Raw genomic sequence first — 22,991 nt, forward strand, 5'->3', positions numbered from 1 at the left:
CAAAAAGTCAAGCGGCCAGTGACTTTAAACAGTAGGTACAGTTGCTCACATTTGGACTGGACACTGGACACGACAGCGATATGTTTTGGACTCTCATGGACCCTATATAGCTGGCCTGGTGCAGATGCATCACGATGCGTTAATTGTTTAATACAAATACAATGCTTAAAGAATTGATCCCAAGTAGGCAAGAAAACACTATGGCTTGTTTCCATTTGTGTGAGCATTGAGAAATAAAGACAAATGTGTTAAATCTGTCACTTTGTTGTCCAAATTATGGTCTTTACACCGCTATGGAAAAAAACGAAAATCGGTTTTATCGTTTTGGTCGATTTTTTATTCAATATCGACCCGGTTTTGTAATTTTCAAACCGTCACATCCTTAGTGGTGTTGCTACTTATACTGATATTCTGATATTCTGGGCGAAGTACAACAATGTGCAAACACAGCAGCAAGATTTGTGAGTTGCTGTGATAGGAGAAGGATAGCAAATGGAACACAACCACCGTAAAGACTAATCATTGTGTATATTCCTGCACTATACCTGCATCGAGTGATCTTGGTACATAGAAGTTGATCTATTGAAGATTCTGACAAAGTACATAATTTTTGTTTTGATTGTATTGCTGTATTGTTGTATTGTTCTTTCTGCTTTGGCAATGTAAACGTATGTTTTCTCATGCCAATAAAGCCCTTTGAATTGAATTGAATTGATATTCCCCCCGATATTATGTCATCTTTTTTTAACCCATTACAACCGGGAAAGCATCTGTGTCATTTCTTGTACCGTTGGCTATTCAAAAATAGCAGATCTACTGTACAAGCTCACAGCTTGTAGCCTATACATCTTTTTTATTTTATTCATATTCAGCTATTAGTGTAGATACGTCTTTGTCACGGACATCGTGACGAGGCGCACGCGTTATGTTGATGACGTAACCGGAAATCAAACAATAACTCCCTTGCAAGGGCTTCTGGGAAATGCAAATCCAATGCAAAGTGAACGAGGGGGTATGGACGATCTTAGCTCGCTTTGCTCTTTTGTCCGTGAGGCGGATCGCAGAAGTGGCTTTTTTTTTTGTCAGCTCAATAACAAATCGTGGGACTATTTTCAGGGGGATTTTCATGGATCAAAGGCGCAAATACATATAATTTAAACAATCCCGGCAGTCACGGTATCTTGTCAATTTCACTATAAGGCGTGGAATGTGTTAACATCCATAATCTACTTCATAGTATAACGTTGTGGTCGTATATAATGCTTGCGCTGAGCCGTGTATCTCTTGCATCGCATGTTGCGGTTCTTTTATCTCTCTCTGTCTGGTTGCCAGACATGACTAACGTGCTCACACTGGATCCAGGGGAGTGGACAATTCCCAAGATAAAGTCAGTCACACACTCACACACACACACACACACACACACCAAGACACCATATGCACGCTGTCCTCTGAGATAACTCCGATGTCGCCCCTCATGTTCAATTTGACCCTTGACCCGCTGTTCCTGTTCTTCGTTCATACACACACATGCACGCGCATGCACGCACGCACTCACTCACCACGCTCACAAGTTTGTATTACTATACACTTGCGAGGACATCAAGCTTTTTGGACGCCATTGAAAATAGCCAAAATAATCCTAAACCATAAGCCCAACCTGAATATTTTTTACTTAATTGTAAACCTGACGTGAAACAGAGGTGCTGTGTGTCTGCTCCCATCAATACTGATCAGGAAGGAAGGAAGGAACGTCTCTCAGGGATCTATATTAGTGTATATTTGAAAAAGTCTCCTCTCCTCTCCTCTCCTCTCCTCTCCTCTCCCCCTCTCCTCCCCTCCCCTCGTTAGTTAAAGTGAATCAGTGTTGTGCATGGCTCTCCATTAACCACTTTACATAAAGCTGTTGTCATTCATGTTCAGTCATTTGTAGTCTATCTTCAAATGCCTCGTGGAACACCCCTGCAGCTATTTAACACATGCATTCATTATGTTGTGCAAGAGTAATTTGTCAGCTAATGATTAAGCAAATGTGACAATTCATGTGTATGTGGGCGGCCAATTTCAGCCTATTAGGAGAGAGAGTACCCAATGTTTATCAGCTGACAGTGTTTTTCTCTGCATTCCAAAGGGTAACACTTGCAGTCTTTTGTTTCATCCCTTCCAATTGTGCTGCATGAGTTGTCTTTCCTGATTGGATAAAAGTGGTATCCCGATGAAAATGCAGTTTTTTTTGTGTGTCTGCATGTTGCTGGAGCGACAGGGAGGACCCCTGTTACTGAACAAACACTCTATTGCAATGATTTATATCATAATCTAAAGTTGTTAAATAAACACATAGGCTACTGTATGCCTAGGCTACACTAATTCTAACAAAGAAAAAAATCACTTATACGACCTTTAACCCTTTGACTTCTATTCACGAGTTGCTCAAGTTAATTAATTGTAGAACACTTTCCCTGCGATTTGCGAGTTGCCCGAGTTCTATCAGTTTTAAGACATACGGACAGAATGGGATATGAGACGAGTTTTGATGGCGTCATCGCAAAAAGGTCCGTCGCTCCGGCGTGCAAAGGGTTATGGGAAATTGAGTCCCCCTTGTTGCCTATAGCAGCGCGCGGCTGCCCCGTCCGGTCTGTTGTTGTGGTCGGCACGTTGGAATATTTTTCAACACTACAAAAAGCGATTACACCGTTTAAAGTGGATTTTTATGACAAGCAACCCAGTGGTCGGTGCACTGGCTGTTCAAAGGTAACTTAAGGTAAATTGTCCGCATCCAACCTGTTAATACGTCGGAGGCGCATCGGCCACATAATTGCTGATATGGATATTGTCGGTTTTCTGACTCTATTCAGTCGATTATATGTCAAAGAAGCTCCCCAGATGCTCACCTGAAAGCGTCTGTTCAAGAACCCCCGGAAAATGAATACGGAGTCGGAAACGGAAATATATAGCCTTTGAGCTCATATGTGACGCTTTTTGATACAGAGACAGTCATGGTGGCTAGACTAACTGTTCAGGAGAGGAGAAGAACAGATTATAATTTTTTTAACATACAAAATGAGTTTATAGCACATGCAGACTATTCATATACTAGAGCATGTCTGAAATAAATGTCAGACCTGAAATCTAATAAACAGAAATGAACCTTTCAAGCCTGTTTTCTCAACTCGCTGTTTTCTGCAAGACATTACTCTATAAGCCATATCTCCAAAATGTCAATTCGAAGCTATGATTCCCTGTTTTCACATTGACATAAAAAATGAAAACAAATTCAATGTCTTAGCCTCGGTCAGAAACGGTCACGTAACTCCCTTAGTTGCCACGTTTAAATTTAGCCACACGTTATCGGTTTTTCCTGTGCCCTTTACAGCTATTCAAATAGGACAAAGCCGTATAACGTGGCTTGCAGGCATGTGTTTTCCAGTCAGAGAGTTGGATCAATCAATGGTCAGGCTCTGGTGTGTCAATAAGTGACGCCGTCCTTCCTCTTAGCTCACCTTGTGTCACCTATAGTATATTTCAGTGGTTCCCAAAGTGGGGTCCGGGGACCCCCAGTGGTACTTGAGGCAGTGGTACTTGAGGCAGACAGTTTGGAATCAAATGGACCCGCATGGGTCTGTGACTCTGGGTCTGTAACTTATGGGTCTGTAACTCTGGAACAAACAGACCCTGACGGGTCTGTTTTGTTCCATTTTGTACACTTTGTAAATTAACTTGATTTCACTAAATAAATTGGGGTCCCTGAGATGCCATTAATGCCATTAAATGGGGATCCGTAGACTAAGTAACGCATGTCAAACTGAGGGTCCTTGAAATTAAACTGGTTGAAAATCAATCAGCGATAAAGTAGGCCTACACCTGCCCACCGCCATGGATTCTGGGCTCCCTCTCCCCGTGTCCCCTAGGGTAGGTACCCTCACATGTTCTCCCCGTGTCCCCTATAGGGTAGGTAACCTCACATGTTCTCCCCGTGTCCCCTATAGGGTAGGTACCCTCACATGTTCTCCCCGTGTCCCCTAGGGTAGGTACCTTCACATGTTCTCTCCGTGTCCCCTAGGGTAGGTACCCTCACATGTTCTCCCCGTGTCCCCTAGGGTAGGTACCCTCACATGTTCTCCCCGTGTCCCCTATAGGTTAGGTACCCTCACATGTTCTCCCCGTGTCCCCTAGGGTAGGTACCTTCACATGTTCTCTCCGTGTCCCCTAGGGTAGGTTCCCTCACATGTTCTCCCCGTGTCCCCTAGGGTAGGTAGTAGGTACCCTCACATGTTCTCCCCGTGTCCCCTATAGGGTAGGTACCCTCACATGTTCTCCCCGTGTCCCCTAGGGTAGGTACCCTCACATGTTCTCCCCATGTCCCCTAGGGTAGGTACTAGGTACCCTCACATTTTCTCCCCGTGTCCCCTAGGGTAGGTACCCTCACATGTTCTCCCCATGTCCCCTAGGGTAGGTGCCCTCACATGTTCTCCCCATGTCCCCTAGGTTAGGTACCCTCACATGTTCTCCCCATGTCCCCTAGTTTAGGTACCCTCACATGTTCTCCCCATGTCCCCTATAGGTTAGGTACCCTCACATGTTCTCCCCATGTCCCCTAGGGTAGGTACCCTCACAGAAAAACACTCTGGGTGCAGCACACCAATGCACACGCACACACACACACACACACACACACACACACACACACAGTGATGTCAGCTTATCGCCTCTCGACACGGAGCCACGCCGTGCTCATCACTGTAGGATGTGACCCCGTGGCGTGCAGGCGGACAGCGGATTCCCGAGAGACCGCGAGACTGGAGGCTGTTTAAACCATTTAGGACTGAGGCAGATTCTTTTAAAAAAGCGCCTTCTAAATCCTGACTGTTTTCTGCAAAGATAACAGTTCTCAAACTCCACATCAAGGAGCCCTGAAATGATACCTATATGTATTTTTTCCGCAACGACCCCCTATCTCAAAATATGTTTGTTCCACGGACCCCCCCAGAAGCAAACATTTGAGTTAAATATGTTAGCTTTGAAAGAATATTTAAATTCAAAGATTTGCACCAAGACTTTTCAAAAAATAGCGGATCTTACAAGCTTTGAGCTTGTATATCTGCTATTTTTTAAATAATGGTTAAAGTGGTTCAACGCTAAAGTGACACACATGCATTTCTAGGTCACAAAGACTTAATAAAACATGGCCACTTGAGGCCTAGCGGGGAGCTCTGTCACCCCTCAACCTCTACCGCTCACATCGGCCTCTTTTATTCATGACGTTCATGCAATCATCTTCCCTGGTTTCCCTCAAAAAGCAACCCCCTGATCTCTGGAAACTCCTGTCATCACCACTGTGTGTGGCCGGGCGGGCAGGCGAGTCAGCACGGGAGAGAGAAAGGTAGAGAGAGAGAGAATGAGAATGATGTCATTGGCTGTTGGTCACGTGATCATAATTCCCATGAGGACACAGGACCAAGCGTTACAGGACCTTTCTAGAGCAGGTGTGTGTGTGCATGTGCACGTGTGTGTGTGTGTGTGTGTGTGTGTGTGTGTGTGTGTGTGTGTGTGTGTGTGTGTGTGTGTGTGTGTGTGAGACACAGTGTCCTTGCCCCAGAAAACAATTAAGTCACTGGCTCTCACTTCCTGTCTGTCTGTCTGTCTGTCTGTCTCTTTCTTTTAATCTCTCTACGTATGAAAATTCACACCAGGAGTGTCTACATGTGTCTGTCGCTGTACACATATGAACCTGTGTGTGTGTGTATGCGTGCTTGCCTGCCTGTGTGTGACTGTGCGTGCCTGCCTGTGTGTGACTGTGCCTGCCTGCCTGTGTGCGACTGTGCGTGCCTGCGTCCACATGTGTGCACGTTTGCACGTATGCATGTGTTTGAGACAAAGGGACTGGATGTCCGTGACTGGCGCCCTAGACTCATCTAACACACACACACACACACACACACACACACACACACACACACACACACACACACACACACACACACACAGTCACACGCACACACACACACATCTGGTGACTGCTTGCAACTGATTGACTGATCACACACGACACTGACACACATATAGTTGGGGAGAGAGAGAGAGAGAGAGAGATAGAGGGTTTGCAGGCAGGCACTGGGCATCACTTGAATTGGCGTGTGTGTGTGTGTGTGTGTGTGTGTGCGTGTGTGCGTGCGTCCATGATTGCTGTGGACCTACGAAGCCCATGTGTTCAACAGCATGACAATCAGAAATCAAGAGAAAGACAGAGATCGATGATTAGGGATCATCAGGAGGAGTGTGTTGTTCACTCACCCTGTTTGGAGACAGACGGCATATACAAGTTCATCCAATCATTGTCCTCAACGTCTTCTCTCTCTCTCTCTCTCTCTCTCTCTCTCTCTCTCTCTCTCTATCTCTCTCTCTCTCTCTCTCTCTCTCTCTCTCTCTCTCTCTCCCTCTCCCTCATTTGCTCTTTGTGAAACAAAATGCGGTCATTCTTGTGAGGATGTGGCAGTCACCTTGTATAAACCCTTTTTGGTGAAAATGTGCCGTTTTTCCAATGTGTTTAAAAGGTGCACATATCTGTTCACGTCGTCTCTGTTCACCGCATATGGCTTCTCATTTTCGGCGTAATTCCCCAAATATTTGGTTTGGCGTGGTGGCTTCTCTGTCTGTCTGTCTATCTGTGGGTGGCTCTCTCTCTCTCTCTCATCTTGTGTCATATATTTGACGAGACGCGTTGCATGCCCGGGAGGCATCCCACCGTTCTTAAAGTGTGAGTCATAGAGGAGCATTCCAGCGTTCATTATGCGCTTGAAATGTCATCGTGTCTGTCTCCACACATCCATAATACCAGGAAAGCCAATGCTTCTGTCTTAGACTAGTCCTAATGACTAGTCTTATACTAAGGCTGACTCATATCGGCGTTGAACAAATCCATCACAGCCCCTAATATCTGGACTGTGGACAATTAGCCACAAATAGTTTGTTGCTGTGTATATATACGCACCCACAGGCTATAGAGCGCCGCAGTCCCGCCCCCGACGACAGGCCCGGAAGAGATTTTATTTTTAGATTTTCTTTTGGTTTTTCTGCCTTTGAGTGAAGATTGACAGGAAAGAGGGAGAGAGAGAGAACGGGAGAGACATGCAGCAAAGGTCGTCATGAACGGGACTCGAACACGCGACGCGCTGTCAGGCCAGAGCCTATATGTGGACCGCTAGGTCAGCTGGTGCCCCCCCGAATTATTTAAAGACCTTTTAAGCCTCGGGCAAAGCCAACTCTTGTTGTAACAAATCATGACAATAAACAAAATGTTTTGGGCTAGTGCGAGTGGCGTGGGGTTTCAGAATGCATTCTGTACTGGCCATATATGGAGCGTGTCTTGAGTGTACAGGGTTTGATCAACGTATTGAATGTCAGAACAGGTCAGCTCCATTTGGAGATCTAAGGGTGGCAGCGGAGGGAGTATCTTGAGTGTACAGGGTTTGATGAGGGCCCAGGTAGGGCCGGGCCTTCATTTCCGGGCCTGTTGAGAACTCTAGTTTTCACCGGCTGCCGGGCGCGGCTGCACTAATAACTTTGAGGCAGGCCCGTCTAGAGTTTAAATGGACAGGTATCAGTCAAAAGGGAGACATCGAAGAGGAAGGATGGATGGGGAAGGATCAACATATGGAATGTCAGAACAGGTTCTGAACATATATCCATAAATGGAGATCTAAGGGTTTGAGGTCATATGTAGAGTTGCTGGCCAATATTGATGACATCAGGGATGTCCAATTGTCCATAATAGAGAGTATGCACATGCATTATTTTCCCATCAGGACACGCCCCCCTCATTTAGACTAAGTGGCAATACATTGAGCAGCATGGAGCGCTCGTTGGAAATCACTCAACCATCCTGCTCTAAATGTCTGTTTCTAAATGCCACATAATGCAGGAGGCAGCAAAATGTTGTGTTATTGAAAACAAGCACTTCCAAACTCTGACACATGCAGGGCATTTCTTGACAGAAAGTAGCTCATAACGTTTCTATGGTGGATTTTCATAAAACAAAAACTTTGCAGATAGAAAGAGGATAATTCAAGCTTTTCGTTCAGCTGCAATGTTGGTGAGTTTAACATTGTTAATGCAATCAGACAGGACTTTTATGTTTTGGACTTTTCTGTCAAGGCCAGAAAGTAGTTTTTTGCCACTCAGTGGGCGTTCCTGCATTACTTCCAGGTATGATGATGTCACGCGCATACCCTCTATATGGGCTTAATTGCGACAGCAAGTCACATTTACTATGACATCAGGGATCTCCATCCTTGATGATGTCACATGATGTCACGAGACCTGAGCACCATACATGGGGTCTTTATCCATGTATTGGATTTTTTGTTGTACACTCACTGACTGATTTGCCACGCTTTGTGGCAATGATTCCCTGATTACCACATACAGCACATACTGCAGTTTCACTGTGCACATCCACCAGTGTTTTGTTGGGGATCCCTGAAAACCACTTGAGGACCCCCTGGGACCACCACTTTGAGAAACAACACTTAGTTTGTACACATTGTACATGTATTGTCTCTCTAAATCCTCACCTTTACCCCCCCCCCTCTCTCTCTCTCTCTCTCTCTCTCTCTCCTCTCTCTCTCTCTCTCTCTCTTCTCTCTCTCTCTCTCTCTCTCTCTCTCTCTCTCTCTCTCTCTCTCTCTCTCTCTCTCTCTCTCTCTCTCTCTCTTTCCAATAGCAGTAGAGACTAATTAGAGACTTAATTAGTTTTAGAATACAACAATGCAAATGAGGTGCGTGTATGTGTGCATGTGTGTGCGCGTGGCACAATGTGAGGCCAGCCATTGATCGTGCTCCGACCTACGAACCAATTCTGTAATTACATTAGTTTCCCACTGGCTTCAGGACAGGTAATAATGATAAAGCCGTGTGTGTGTGTGTTCATCTTTTTGCATGCCATCATACGTACGTGCATGTGTTGTGCGTAAATAAACCTTTACATTGGCATACATGCCTGTGTGTCTATGCTTGCCCATATGTATGAGTGTTTAAACAGTTTAAACAGACTGTAAGTGTGTGTGCTATGCCGTGCGCGCCGTGCATGTGTTTGCCTTAGCGGGTGCACAGTGCAGTGAATGAGGATCTGACTCTGACAGCGTGCCAGTTGGCTCTCCGTCTCTCTCCCAGCTCGTCACTTGAAGGAGAATTCCATGCTCGGAGGCTTTCTTACCTTTATTTGTAGTTGTTACGTCCCCACCAAAGAGGTCCAGGTGTTATTTTGTGCAAACGTGCATTATTGGCTATTGCCCCTAATAATTATAAGCCCTCAATGGGGGTTGGGTTTTTGTGCTAATTCGCTTATTTCCATTGAATTAAGTAGTAAAGTGTGCCGCTTGGGATACTATTTACATGATGAAGAGAGGATATATATAAAAAAAAGCGATGGAAATAAGCGAATTAGCACAACACCCCATAGCCCAATTCAATTCAATTCATTGAGGGCTTATGGTAGGGGAAATAGCCAATGGACCTCACCTGGACCTCTTTGGTGGGGAAGTAACAACTACAAATAAATGTAAGAAAGCCTTTTCTAGCATGGAATTTCAATGAACTGAATTAGACAACACTAGAAGAAGGTATTCTATAGTCATGTCATGGCTCTCTTGACATCCATGACAACATGATTAGAAGTCAGATTGTTCCACAACATGTTTTTAAGCTGTCAAGTACGTCATATAACTCGTCCTATAAAAGAATCCCGGACAATTGCTTTTCTTAACGAAATATGACAGCCTTCATATTTAGAAAATGTTTCAGATGTCAACATTTTCTGAGATGATAGAATGATGATGGATGATGATGGTCATGGAAGGGGAACCTTCTGAAAGCTTCATGGGCAAAGATAATCAACTTCAAAATAAATTAAAAAAACGGTCATAATTTGACCACGGCCATTTTGTGATCCATTGATCCAACAAATAATAATACTTAATGTTGAGTGTTCCTCAGCGTTTTTCCCACGCCGGTCAAGTGCTAAATCTATCGTGCGAAATTTAAAAAAAATTGTTTTACATCTGTTGTTGATGTGCTCCACAAAGTGAGCTTCCTGCTTACGCTCCACGACCGGTTTGAACCAGCGTACCTTTTTAGAGCCCTAGGGCTCTATATATATTTTTTTATTGCATGCATTCTTTTCGCCACTAACAGTAGTTCATACATACATTATCATCAGGATTCAGGATTCCGCTGCCATCGGTGTGTGAACGTGTGCGTGAAATTAATGGGTGCATGCAATGCACAATCTATGTAAAGCGCCTTGGATAAAGGCGCTATATAAATTAAAAAAACATTTTTACACTTTGCTTTTCTTCAGTGTTTGTTGTTGTGGAAAGAAAGGTCTGTTATGATGCGTAATTAAGCAATATTACACGAGAGGGTGTGGTTTAACGTGATTATTGCCACGACAGTGATGCGGTAAGGAACGAGACAAAGTCGAGTTCCGCAAGCATCACTGAACATATATATATATATATATATATATATTGTGGGGTCTCGCGAGCGACACCCCGCGATGGTAAGTGCGTTGCCAGGGCAACCAGACAAGCTGTCAGACAGAAGACGCCTCGGATCGTAAGACATGCCCTCGGCCGCCTAATAGGGGAGGTCTACGTCCCGAACCTCCTCCTCCACCAGATTGAGCTGATGGACGGACCGCGCCCAAACCAGCAAGCGGCCACACCCGGCGTATAAAAGGAAGACTTAGTAGTCGGTCTGACAGCGGCTGGTTCACACACACAAGCGCTCACGGAGGCACGCACGCACAAACCGTCGGGGGGTAAGCAGACACACACGCTCTCACCAAACACACACACTCCTGTGTATATATCTCTGCATGCCTTAACTGTCACTCTCCCCGTCACAGGCTTTCAGGATCGGGCCAGGGAATGTCCGCGGGACAGAGACCTCGGACGACACGGATGAATGAGTGAATTAGGAACGGGAGTTCCAGGAGTTCACAGTTACCGCGACGCAACAGGGGGGCAGCCCTGCCACAGCGAAGACAATTGGAACCCATACTAAAAGGTCGGAAGGAAACCTATTTAATTCCACACAGACTATTCTTCGAGGACTGCCTAGCAAGCAGGCTCTCGTTGTATTGAACGCCGGTGGGCTAAACGGCAGGTGCACGCTCGGAGCTGAACCCGCTATGGGAGAAGATACGCTATAGTAAAGGCTAAATACTGACGACGTCACGAAGCAAGGCTCCGCCGTCATATTATTATTATTCTTATCGTTTCTTATTATAACGAGCCCTCCAGTGTGGAGTCGTGCCGTAAGAAGAAGACTGTATAATCTAAGTTGAAACTAACGGATGTTTCTCACCCTACTCCAGGCGATCGAAGGAATCCTGTGAAGCCAATAATACTGTACGCTTGTGAATGCTACCCAGAGACGGATGTCGAGCGTCTCATTGTGATCTCACTGTCATAATCAACCTTCTTGCTAATAAACAGCGTTTTGAAGTGCTGCAATACCCTGTTCTGCCTGTTCATTTCCCACCAAGACTCCACAATATATATATATATATATATATATATATATATATATATATGTGTGTGTGTGTGTGTGTTGCTATGCTAATTTGATTGTGATTGTTTTTGGAGTGTTATTGTTCATATTGTATAACAAGGACATAAATGTAATGTCCGTCTCGGCTTGTCTTGTAGCATTGAAGGTCTTACATATTTGACTGAAATGCATACAGTACAGTACACACATCTGGAGGCAGCCATGTGACATCTATGTCCGACGACAACTCGGTCTTAAAGCATAATTGAATGTCTCAAAGAAGGATTCTGCACACGTTTGCTTTGACGGATGTAAGTGACAGGGTTTGAAAACCAAACGCCTGTGGTCTCGCAGGCTTGTGACAGGGCAATTGAAGAGGGTGACAGGCCATTGTGGGTGGAAAGGACACTGTCCTCCTTTTGAGAGCACGGGATGTCCTCATTTCAGCACACATCTTGACAGCCATGTTATTTTGTCTTTGTCTTTGAAAGTGTAGCACAAAGGCAAGCTGCCTTCTGCATGCAGGGGGCCCTGGTCTGTAAAGACGGGCTGTTTTATTTGACATCCTAATTTGACTTCATGGATTTAACTTAATCCAGCAGCCTTAGAAGACAGCCATTGACAAGGGGTAGCAACTGCTATACAGTACAGCCTTTTGTCTTCCTGGGAAGTTAGAATGTGAAACGGAGGCTGCTGTGCTTGGATTTATTAAACAGCGCCTTGTTTGAAATGACCATGGGTTTTTCAGAAAACTGTCAAGGTATTTGTATAATCTTTTCTCACGTCTAAATGGGTTAAAAACTATTGAATGGATTGCTTTTCTTGTTTTTCTTTTTGAGAGGGAGGTTAATTATTACAATGTCCACAAGAACAATGGCGCTCTAAAATATCCCCCAACAAACAAATGCTTCAGCATGACTCAACTGTAGTCATATTCTGACTCAACTGTAGTTGAGTCATATTCAATATTTACACATTTCCTTTGTTTTCATCATAGGTGTCTTTCACGCCTGAGTGTGACTAGTCTTTGGTTGATGATCTCTGACTGGGACCAGAAGGAAAACAACTAGCATAAACACAACAGTTTTTCCAAAATGTCATTGCTTATACATCCTTCTTTGAGATTTACATTAGACAATTAAAAATCTGATCTTTTCTCCCCGATTCCGATCCTTTGAAAATCATTTGATCTGAGCCGATTTGGGTCAGCAAAAGTGTTCAGCAAATGCAAATAGCATTTTCATTCAAAAAGCCATTTAAGAGCCCAATGAAAACTTTGCCTTGCCCCATGCATGACTAATCCATATTACAATAAAAATATAAGCTAAAACTGACTCAAACTAATTAAAATAAACCTATAAGCTTGTGTTATTTAAACATATGAGGCTACATCAGGTTCATTGTTTGGTATCCTATTGAACCGAGCTACAGTACTAAACTTAAGATGGCTCAGGGGCCACTCAGCAACATTCCAAACGTCCAAAGGGCTGCAAGCTAGTAATGTTGTGATAATCCAGCGTGTAAGTCAGTTTTAACTTGGAGGACCAATGCGCTCCACATATGCAACATTGCAACTGTGACGGGGATCCACCAGATCCGAAGGTCAACTTAATTTTTATAAACCACTATGCCGCAGCTCGGCAAATACAATATATAGCTGCAGCTTGCTGCTGCTATTATTAATTACTTTGGTGGGGACGTAACAACTACAAATACAGGTAAGAAAGCCTTCTAGCATGGAATTCTCCTTTGAAAAGGGGGCCTGCTCCCAAGAGCCGAGTAACGGAAGCCGCCTCTGCTGCTCAGACCGGAAAGATATATTCAACCAGTCACTGCGTTGGCGCTCGCGGGACTGCAGTGCCAATAGAAACACAACCCAGACGTGTGTGTGTGTGTGTGTGCGTGTGCGTGTGCGTGCGTGTGTGTGTGCGTGTGCGCTTGCAGGCGTGCTGTGGAACCTGTCGTCCTGCGATGCTCTGAAGATGCCAATCATCCAGGACGCCCTGGCCGTTCTAACCAATAGCGTCATCATACCCCACTCCACCTGGGACTCCTCGCCCAATCACCACCAGGACGACCGCAAGCTCCACCTACACACCTCCCAGGTGCTGCGCAACGCCACCGGCTGCCTCAGGTTCGAGAAACGCACGCACGCACACACACACACACACACATGCAAGCACACATATGTGCACGCATGCACAGTAGCCTACACACGCACAAACGCGCGGGCACACACACACACACACACACATTCACACAAAATGTTCTCTCTCCTGTCATCAGTGTCTGCTGTGTATGCATTATTTAGTTGAGTTCTACAAACAATATCACATTCACAACTCTCTCTCTCTCTCTCTCTCTCTCTCTCTCTCTCTCTCAGTATCCATAGCAACAACTCTTCCGCTCGTGTAGATCCCTTTACAGGTCTTTCTTCTCTGTGGTTCCAGAGAATCGGACACGGTTCCAAACGGACCTGAGGATAATTTGAATACATTAGACCCATGCAGTCTAATATACAGTATAGTACTCGACCCTCGCTGCTCATGTATGCTCATGTCACCGTTACGCTTTGAGACGATAATCATCATCATCATTTTTCGACCGCGGTCGAGATCATGGATTTCACAACACCACACCATGACTTTCCGGTCCTTCATTGCCATCCCCAGTTCCTGCTTACTGATGCACGTGTCCCTAGCGATGACATCAGGGAACGACAGTTTTCTCTACCTCTGGTCTGCTTTGAGGCAGGACTCCAGAGAAGAAGGGAATATTTAAACTCATTGTCAGCTCTGTAGCAGTATATTAGATTAGTCGATGGGTGGCTCTTCCAAGACAGATTTTGTGCTCTCATTAGAAGGTGGGTGTAAGTGCCATAATAAGACTATAATAGCTGCCTGTTAGTGTCACGTCCACCCGCCCCAGCAGAGTCTCCGGTGGAGTGGACATTTCTGCCCCTGACGTCTGTCCCCGCAGACAATGACCACAAACATTTTACACCAAGGGTTCCCACCAGTGTTGATTTTGTCGACTAAAACTATGACGAAAAACTAAGCTACGATGACTAAAACTAAGACTAAATATACTGACAATTTTGTCAACAAATAAAAACTAGACTAAAATGTTAGGAAGGGACTATAGTGGACAAGAGATCCAGTATAAGTCATTATACACGTGTGCTGAAAATAGCAGATCTACAAGCTCACAACGCGTCGCAGCACAACGTGTTGTGAGCTTGTAGATCAGCTTTTTTTCAGCTAGTGTAAAATCAGCCATTACGACGCCATCAAGGCCCACTAAAATACCTGTTAGTCGACTGAATCAACTGTAGATTTAGTCAACTAAAATCGCATGACATTTAGTCGACTAAAAAATGTAAACACTAAAACATTCCAAGTGACTAAAATATGACTAAAACTAAAATAGAATTTTGCTGCCAAAAACAACACTGGTTCCCATACGTTTCATCGCCGTGTCTCACCAAAATAATCATATTTGCAACGGGGAACCCACACCCTGACAAGGACTTGGAATAATAATAATCTTTAATTTAGGGATGCACCGATATGGAAACTCTTGGCCGATACTGATGTTTAAAATAACAATTTAGCCGTTAGCCGACACCGATACATGTTTATTTAGATTTTGTTGTTTTTATTTCCCCCTTTTGTGCCAGTGAAACAAATACATATTCAGTACAAGAAATACATGTTCAGAATATATGGCTTGGTGTATAGGCTGCAGATAACCAACACACCAACATAGCCAACGCAAAACAAATGTATGCTTATCAACAACAGATAAATATCAGCTAATGTCATCGGTTAACAGCTTGAATGCCTACAATTTACGGCCGTCTAGACTGCCTATGTTTACATTTACCTTTGAACAGCCAGTGCACCGACCGCTGAGTTGCTTCTCGGGACAATCCACTTTGTCCAGAGGTTGAAAAAGTGATACAGGGGATGATCGGTTGTGATGTGATGTTAGAAGTGCTATAGCCGTATGATTGCCTCATTGTTCATTTCAGAAAGTGTGGGTGTATGGGAGTCCGATGATCTTGGAAGCAATACGGGTAATACTGAAAATGTTGGTTTCTGTTAAGCATGGACAGTAATGTTGTAGAAACATGCAGAACAGTATACAGTAGAATTGTAGGCATTACGTTTAACTTGGTTCCAACCCTGCAAGGCGTTACGTGAGCTTGTAGATCAGCTATTTTCATTTCCTGCGTTCCGTTATTATTATTATTTATATAAATTATGTTAAGCCTATAGACCGAAGCCATCCAGGATTGTGGTGAGGAAAAAAAGAAAGAACAAGAATCTCACGACCTTTGCTTCCCATAAAACCACTAACGGATCTCCTGATCTATGCATTCGATAGCTGAGATAGTTAAGATACAAAGATTAAAAAACTGAGGTGTGACATGACTGGTAAAATAAAGCAAAACATTATTAAAAAGTGACCGGTTTAAGAGGAGCTTCTGTCAGACGCTACCAAACATGTCATCAATAGCCTCAAACGATGGCAGGCTCTCAGTCAAATATGGTCACATATATTATATAGGAAGCCACTACACCCCTACACCTACTCACTATCACTGGGTCTGTCCTTGGTAAAACTGTATGATCATTTCAAATGTGTGGATTCAACATATCACTGTCTGACAACTCACTGAGATGTTGTCACTTTGGGCAGGATTTGTCCCCGAAACGAGACATAATGCAGTGTGAAATCTAGTAACTTTGTGCGTGCGTGTGTTTGTGCCTGTGTGTGCGCCACGAGCGTGCGTGGTCTCTTGCTGTGCAAGTAAGTCTATTTACTTTGGGTGGTTCGATAGAAGTCTCTAGAAACACAGACAACCACACACGCACAAAGGGGAGAGGTGTGAGCTCGAGGTGAGATCCATACAGACCCGAACATGTGGCCTTGTGTTTATCTGTCCCACCCTGCTAAGAGACACATACCCTCTGAGAGAGAGAGAGAGAGCTCTCATCTCTTTCACTCTGTCATTTCTTTATCGCTATACATTATCTCGCTCTTCGTCCACTCTGCATATTATTTTTTTCTCTACTGACACTGCCCGTCTTGACTGTCCTCCGAGACGCGAGGTTACTCCGTGGTGAGATTGATAAATACATAATAGGCTACAAGAGAATGGCAGCTTGGCACATGCGACAGGATGCACCCTTGTAACTAACTTGTATGTTTTATTTTTGTAGAAGAGGCAAACTAATATTGAATAATTGATTGAACGCGTACTGAAAAAAAGTAGCAGATCTACTAACTTAAAACCAGTTTGTTTTTTGAGCTTTTCCCACTAGTCAGTCAGCTTTTAGACGTCTAAATGGCAGACAAAAAAGCGGTTATAAAAATGGTCTTTAGATGTTTTTCTAAGCGCTCTAGGCTTAGATATAGACAGTCTATATTTAGACATTGAAAATAATGCTAATCAAGGTCTAAATATAGACCGTCTATGTATAGACGTTGTTTCAATGTCTAATCTAAAGCCTAGACCTCTAAAAAATTTCATTTTTAGAACTTTTATAACCCATTAGACAGCCATTTAGGGGCGATTCACACGCTGATCGTATTCTGCGGACTAAACGTGGCTCTTGGGCTTTGCTTGGCATAGTTTCCAAAGTAAAACAAAATAATAATAATGCTAAAGTAGAATCCATAGCAAACTAATATCAAACATGACACTGGATCACAAAACTGACTGACACAGTGAATAGCAGGCAGGCTGACAGTGAAGTAGTATAACGGAAAAGAGCCAAAGAGGCTCTGGATTTCTGGATTTATTGGAGACAATGTTGCAGAGTTGATGGTCAGTGTCTGTGCACGCCAGCCATCAAGCACAGCGCCACCTTGAGGATTAAAGTGTGTTATGCAAGTGTACCCGGGTGCGCTGTTGAATCTCGGGCAATGTGAATCATGGCCATCGGGGACCAGGCAATCTTATTCGGAAACGGTTCCAATGAAACGGATTCAGTCCATCTCAGTGTGAATTGCCTATTAGACAAAAAAATCCTCAGTGGGTTGCATCTGCCACTTAAAAAATAACGTAAAAAAAAAGGAATCTGGAGATAAGAGGTTTCTGCCTGATCAGCAGCGACATAAATAGTAAAACAAGTACAAATGTGATTCCGCGATCATGAAAAAGTATAGGTGTCAGGTTCACTATATCCTGCCATGCACCATACCAGATGGCGAGAATCATGTTTCTCTGTGATCATGTTTAGTTTATACAACACAGTTATAGTCATCAAAAAAGAGAAAAACCTTCCAAGGAAGGGACTGCACACTCCAGGGAACAGAGACGGACAACTTACGGCATCAAACTTGTTTATTAGCACACTAGTCATTTTTACTCTGTAAGAACTGGTCCTATACAACATTACGGCTCTGTAAAGCCACGCACCGCGTGCGTGCGTTAAATCAGGACCAGGCACTTAATGCCTTGATCTAGACCCAGGAGGTATGTGTGCGCCAGCCTTCATTGCAACACTCACAAACATTTAAGGACGGCGATTTTATGAATGCCATTTAGGAGCAAAAAAAAAACAATCCGACCGAAACTCCATGAGGCTCCAGTGGAGTCCTCCATTCAGGGGGCTGTTCACCACCTGCAGATTGTTTGGTGAACGGCCAAAGCTTCCTGCTTGCCAGCACGCTGTGTGTGTGTTTGTGTGCATGTGCACGTTGCGCACAGCATACACAAATGTTCCTGTTGCTCCCTGTAGTTCATAATGAGAGAAAACAACATGTGTTGCTAAATGACTTGAAGTGTGTGTGTGTGTGTGTGTGTGTGTGTGTGTGTGTGTGTGTGTGTGTGTGTGTGTGTGTGTGTGTGTGTGTGTGTGTGTGTGTGTGTGTGTGTGTGTGTGTGTGTGTGTGTGCGTGCGCATGCGTGTCCATGTGCACACACAATCAAGTCATAAGTGGTCATATGGGTGCGGGCCCCCCAAAACACTTTACGAGATTTCCAAGTGGCTCTCCCCTTATCCTGAAAAAAGGGTTGGGGGAACCGCTGATAGAATATAGTCCAGCGGAAAATAAAAGTACGCCTGTGGTTGTTTGAGAATGGGACGCTTAGATTGAGTTGTGTGCCTGCGGTGTCCCATAGTTAATTATTGAACGCAGGAAGGACAATGAAGTCGACTGAATGATGCAGAGTGACAGCCCCGGGCAGTGTTCAGCTCAGATTGGACTCCTTGAAGGCCCGGAGAAAGTAACCGTCGACTTCTTGACTGTCATGGTAGTATACGGGCGGGCGTGGAGCGTAGAGTTATATAAAGGATATAGTGCGGACTGCCCCGCCCCCCGCTAATAATTTCAATGGAAGTTGCTCAGTGGAGTTTTGAGGCACCCGGAAGAACGATCTATACTTCCGCATTTGCGGAATCAATTTATTTTTATTTTATAACGTGTCACCTATCCAACTCTGTCCGAGGAAAATCCTGTACATCTTCAAATACATTTTAGTCGACTTTATCAACCGTAGATTTATTCGACTAAAATCGTATGATATTTAGTCGACTAAAACTAGACGAACGCTAAAACATTTCCGATGACTAAAATATGACTAAAACTAGAATATGTTTTGTTCAAAGGACTATGACTAAAACTAAAATCTAAATTTGCTGCCTAAATCAACGCTGGTCCTCACAAGAGAAATGGTTGTTTTTCCATGTATTTTTCCCCAGATTCAGTCCAGTGTTGGCCTTTATAGCCAGCCCAGATGGAGAGGCGGAACATTGCTTCAATCACAATCAAAACACAATAGGCTACAGCTACTGTAAATTAATATGCATGCATGCACACGTGCGCATACCCACACAGGCGTACATGATCACATACACACACACACACACACACACACACACACACAACAGATGCAGATGTTCAAGTTCACAGAAACACAAAGGCCGTTTCCCTCTGTGCAAGGAGGCAAAATAAGGATTGAATTATACCGTATATCGTCTATTTGCATACATATAAACGTACATTCCGATACAAAAGAAAAGGCTTTCTGAAAAACCCATTTTTCCATGTCAAGGACCCCTAGAATGTTTTGGCCCCAGCCCGGATCCCCATCTGAAAATATGTTGTTCCAGGGACCCCCCAGAAGCAAATATTCTAGTTAAAAATGTTCGCACTGAAAGAATATAATATATATATATATATATTTTTTTTTTATAGCAGATCTGCAAGCTCGTAGCGCGGCACTCAAATGCGTAATACATCCATGTACGGATGATTGGATGTCATCATCAATGGGATTAAAAACGGAGTAGCCTAGTTGATGTGTAATCAGAAGCAGCTGTGTCTGGACGGACGAACAGAGACGGAAATTAAACAGGTGAATGAAATCAAGATACATTTTAATTCATGTGAGGCTCGACACGTCATCACACATCACATTTTCATTCAAAGAAAGTAATTAAAATTGGATTTGTATGGACTTTCAATGTAAAAATACCGGTACACACAAACGGAAATGTTCCCATTGTTTTGGCATCCATAGTTAGGTAAGATATGGTCTAAAAAGTGTGGAAAAACATCATTCTCATTTCACTACGTCTTTAAGGACAGGCCGTGCCAAGGCACTGTGTATACAGATGGACGATAAATAAGCTAGTTAGTGAGTATAGGAGATGACAGCCAGTGTTTTGCAGGCCGTCGGCAGGGCCCTCTAATACGCTGGCAGCCATCACAGTCACTCCGATTAGCAGCGTGTGCAACAGATGCACAGCGACGTGTCCAGCGGCCGCAGGGGACACATGTCTGTGACCGAGACGGGCTGCCATGACAATGTCCACGCGGTGCACTGACGTTTATAAGACAGAAGGAGCACATGCAAGGCAGAGGGATTTGTTCGACTATTATTTATTGGGTTTAGTGAGTGCGTGCGTGCGTGCGTTTGTGCGTGCGTGTGTGTGTGCGTGCCTTAGAGTATATATTAATAGAGACGGCACCCGGAGGAAACCCTGAGGTGAAATGGACATAGTGGCCGAATTTGTCATTGCAGCTCGAGCCTGTTACAATTTACAATTTACAATTTACAATTTACAATTTAGGCATTTAGCAGACGCTCTTAATCCAGAGCGACTTACATTTAAGCAAGAACAAAAGCATGGGAATACATCACATAAAAGCATCTATCATGAAACATGCGTAAGCTAAGAAGGTAACAGTGGAATATCTATATGATGAAACTATACATACACTATACATAATAAACTATACATATTCACTACTATGCTATACATATGTACTATGGCGTGCTATGACTATATACAATACAATTATAGTGCTGTCTACATAACATGCTATAAGTCTGTGTCAAATGCTATCTAAGCCAACAGAAATGCTATCTAAGGGGTTAGGGTAAGTGGCTACGGCGGAAGATTGGGAGTGATGCTGCAGTTCTGACTGCAATGGGAAGTGCATTCCACAGTTTTGGAGCCAGAAGGGAGAAGAGTTTGGGACGTGTGGAGCGTTGTCCCGGCGTTTTTAGTGAGGGTACTTCCAGTTTCCCTGCGTTGGCTGATCTGAGTGCGCGGGAGGGTTTGTAGGGTTCAATCATACTTGTAAGATATGGGGGAGCCATACCTTTGGTTGCTTTGAATGCCAGCATCAGAGTTTTGTATTCTGTGCGGGCAGCGACCGGGAGCCAGTGGAGGGAGCGGAGCAGGGGGGAGACATGTGAGAATTTTGGCTGGTTGAAGACCAAGCGAGCTGCTGCATTTTGGATCAGCTGGAGAGGCTTAAGTGCACATGCTGGTAGGCCAGTAAGGAGGGAGTTACAATAGTCGAGTTTTGACAAGACTGTTGTCTGGATTAGGAGCTGGGCTGATTCCTGGGTGAGGAACGGTCTAATTCGTCGTATGTTATAGAGTGTGACTATCATTGCGCACGTTCATGTTATTGAGCCCAGCATGACACGTGAACAAATGTTTCATACGTGAACACTATGTTTCATACGTGAACGCTATGTTTCATACGTGAATGCTATGTTTCTGCAAGTGGATGGGAGGAGAAATCCGGTGCCGTCTCTATTAATATATATACTCTAAGGTGTGTGCGTGCGTGTTATAGTTGTGAGGACCAAATGTCCCCCACAAGTAGTAGAATTTTCCCGGTCCTAGCAAGAAAGATGGACGTTTTTTATGACTGAAACAAATTTGATTGAAACATGTCTACGATTAGACATACATTTAGAGGTCAGCTATATACGTTACGGTTAGAAGTCTTCCTCTTTTATAGTTGTCACAGTGGCGTTGTGGTTAGAGTGTCCGCCCTGAGACTGGGAGGTCAGGGGGTTTGATCCCCGGGCCGTGTCATACCAAAGACTCGGACCCGGTGCCTCCCTGCTCGGCACTCTGCATCAAAGGTTGGATTGGGAAGTCCCTGCTACATACTAGCGTCATGTCCAGGGGGTGTACATTACTTGTACATCAAGCTGCCTCACGCTACAGAAACAGGAGATAGGTTCCTGCCCTATATGGGCCTAATCCCTAATGGCTGGCAAGGCTACATTTTACATGCCGTAAAATAGCCCGATCTACAAGCTAAGCTATTTCAAACTGAATAAGTTTGAGAACCACCGCTCTAGTGTGTTATCTCTCTATTATATTATATTGTGTAACTCTCAATGAACGACCCTGACAGCATTTTGGACCAACAGACAAAGGGATCATCACATTGGTAGCGCTGCGTGCAGTGGAGACACTAATCAACCCACACTGCAGCCTGCATGGGGTAAAAGCCTTTTATATGGCAACTTCAGTGGGAAATGAAAGTCAGCATATTGTCACTGAAAGGGAAAAACGATCTACAAACAGTATTCCTTTTTTGTCTTTTTATAATCTTTATGACAAGACAAAGGGCAACAATTTTCAATATACAATTTAGGCATTTAGCAGACGCTCTTAATCCAGAGCGACCTACATTAAGGGCCGATTCATACTCCTATTTTACCACTGTTTCGGTGCTGTAGTGCCAAAATGATTTTGGCTCGTCAACATTTTTCAGTAGCACCGAAGAGCCGACTTTAGGACGGTAGCCGCCCCCCCCCGAACCTCAAATGACGTCACATTAGGCTCTACAGCACCCCGAACCGACTTTTCAGCTCTAAAATAGGAGTATGAATCGGCCCTAAGCAAGAACAAAAAGCATGGCACTATGACCTCACATACATACGAAGTAGTTATCATGAAACATGTGTAAGCTAAGAACGTAACAGCAATACAGTAAAATACCAAATATCTCCTAATTCTGACTTTTTACTTATTTATATGTTTCATACTTGTGGCGCTATACCTGCACAGGTGCAACTTTTACTACAACCCCTCGCAACGCGACACATTGTGAGCTCGTAGATCGGCTATTTTTGCCATATATTAAATATACATTTATATTGGAAGTGA

The 22,991-nt window shown here is 44.1% G+C and overlaps 1 protein-coding gene across 1 annotated transcript in view; it reads left to right on the plus strand.

Annotated features, from left to right (window-relative positions):
- LOC310867958 (catenin delta-2-like) overlaps window positions 1–22,991 on the plus strand; it is a gene marked incomplete at both ends in the record, with an annotated part of 449,139 nt that overhangs the window by 341,213 nt on the left and 84,935 nt on the right. Inside the window, 1 exon segment of the mRNA XM_083778138.1 lies at window positions 13,495–13,684. Within this exon segment, the coding sequence (XP_083634264.1) occupies window positions 13,495–13,684 (190 nt within the window).

The sequence above is a fragment of the Protomyctophum parallelum genome, assembly GCF_964188405.1.
Source record: "Protomyctophum parallelum genome assembly, chromosome: 12".
Classification (NCBI taxonomy): domain Eukaryota; kingdom Metazoa; phylum Chordata; class Actinopteri; order Myctophiformes; family Myctophidae; genus Protomyctophum; species Protomyctophum parallelum.